This window comes from Etheostoma cragini, unplaced genomic scaffold, assembly GCF_013103735.1.
Source record: "Etheostoma cragini isolate CJK2018 unplaced genomic scaffold, CSU_Ecrag_1.0 ScbMSFa_2643, whole genome shotgun sequence".
Classification (NCBI taxonomy): Eukaryota; Metazoa; Chordata; class Actinopteri; order Perciformes; family Percidae; genus Etheostoma; species Etheostoma cragini.
In genome coordinates, this window is record NW_023266827.1 from 1 (window position 1) to 1,669 (window position 1,669).

Genomic DNA, 1,669 nt, shown 5'->3' on the forward strand with positions numbered 1-1,669 from the left:
AGGGAGAGAGAGGGAGAGAGAGAGAGACAAAGAGAGAGAGCGTGTGTTGTTGTCTGGTTGTAACTCTAGTCGTTGTAGAACAAACAAATGGAGGGTTGGTGGTATGTGACACTTTATATATTTGGTGATAAGTGGCGTGTGTCCCCGGCCGTGTCCCCGGCCGTCCCTTTAAGCTCTTGTGCTTGATATAAGTGGCGTGTGTCCCCGGCCGTGTGTCCCCCGTCCCTTTAAGCTCTTGTGCTTGATATAAGTGGCGTGTGTCCCCGGCCGTGTGTCCCCCGTCCCTTTAAGCTTTTGTGCTTGATATAAGTGGCGTGTGTCCCCGGCCGTGTCCCCCGTCCCTCGGGGCTGACCTGGAAAGTGGCGGCCGGCAGGTTGGAGATGGCGATGTACTGCAGGTTGTTCTGCAGCGTGTAGATGAGAGACGGGACGGCCAGTTTCAGCGTGTCTCTGTACTGGAAGACGATGGAGTCGACCAGGAACAACACCGTCTGCTTCACATTGACTACAGACAGACAGACAATGAGACAGACAGACAGAGAGACAGGGAGATAGGCAGACAAAGAGACAGTCAGACAAAGAGACAGGCAGGTAGACATGGACAAATAAAGGCAAACATTAACGTGGATAATCTCCTGAGAGATATATATATATATGATCTCTGTCCACTTGAAAGGCTTTTCATTTGAAAGGGTTTATTTAAAATTATTATACTTATCAAACAGAGTGATTTAAAAATAAAGGCCTGGCTCTAATAGAAGCCTGGGACCTTCTGCAGTTCAGGTAAATAAAGGCCCGGCTTCTATTAGAGGAATTACGGTATCTCTTACAGTTCAGGTAAATAAAGGCCCGGCTTCTATTAGAGGATTTACGGTATCTTACAGTTCAGGTACATAAAAGCCCGGCTTCTATTAGAGGAATTACGGTATCTTACAGTTCAGGTACATAAAAGCCCGGCTTCTATTAGAGGAATTACGGTATCTCTTACAGTTCAGGTACATAAAAGCCCGGCTTCTATTAGAGGATTTACGGTATCTCTTACAGTTCAGGTACATAAAGGCCCAGCTTCTATTATAGGAATTACGGTATCTCTTACAGTTCTGGTACATAAAGGCCCGGCTTCTATTAGAGTAATTACGGTATCTCTTACAGTTCTGGTACATAAAGGCCCGGCTTCTATTAGAGGAATTACGGTAAGCTGTCTGTCTCCAGACTCCGGCCCACTTACATCTCTTCTGCAGCAGGATGATGAGCAGACACGTCAGGACCTTCAGGACCTCCGCCATGACGACGGCTGACGTCGTGAAGAAGCGGTCGCCCGGCAACGTGCGGACGTATCGGATGCTGAGGATGAGCGACGCATTCTGGACCACGAGCACCGCCAGGCTGATGTACTTCAACTTCCTGTTTACTGCAGGGAGACGACAACCAGTCAGAGTCAGACAGACAGGTAGAGAGACAGACAGGTAGAGAGACAGACAGGTAGAGAGACAGACAGGTAGAGAGAGAGAGACAGACAGGTAGAGAGAGAGACAGGTAGACAGACAGACAGGTAGAGAGACAGGTAGAGAGACAGACAGGTAGAGAGAACGACAGACAGGTAGAGAGACAGACAGACAGGTAGAGAGACAGACAGACAGGTAGAGAGACAGACAGACAGGTAGAGAGA

General features: G+C 48.5%; 1 protein-coding gene across 1 annotated transcript; it reads right to left on the reverse strand.

Annotated features, from left to right (window-relative positions):
* Positions 1 to 218: 218 nt before the first annotated feature.
* LOC117940515 (UDP-galactose translocator-like) lies at positions 219 to 1,445 on the reverse strand (the record flags this gene model as incomplete). The annotated part of the gene is made up of 2 exons (XM_034865764.1): positions 219 to 505; positions 1,229 to 1,445. Coding segments are annotated over 2 exons (495 nt in total), but the record flags the coding sequence as incomplete, so codon positions are not given.
* Positions 1,446 to 1,669: the final 224 nt, after the last annotated feature.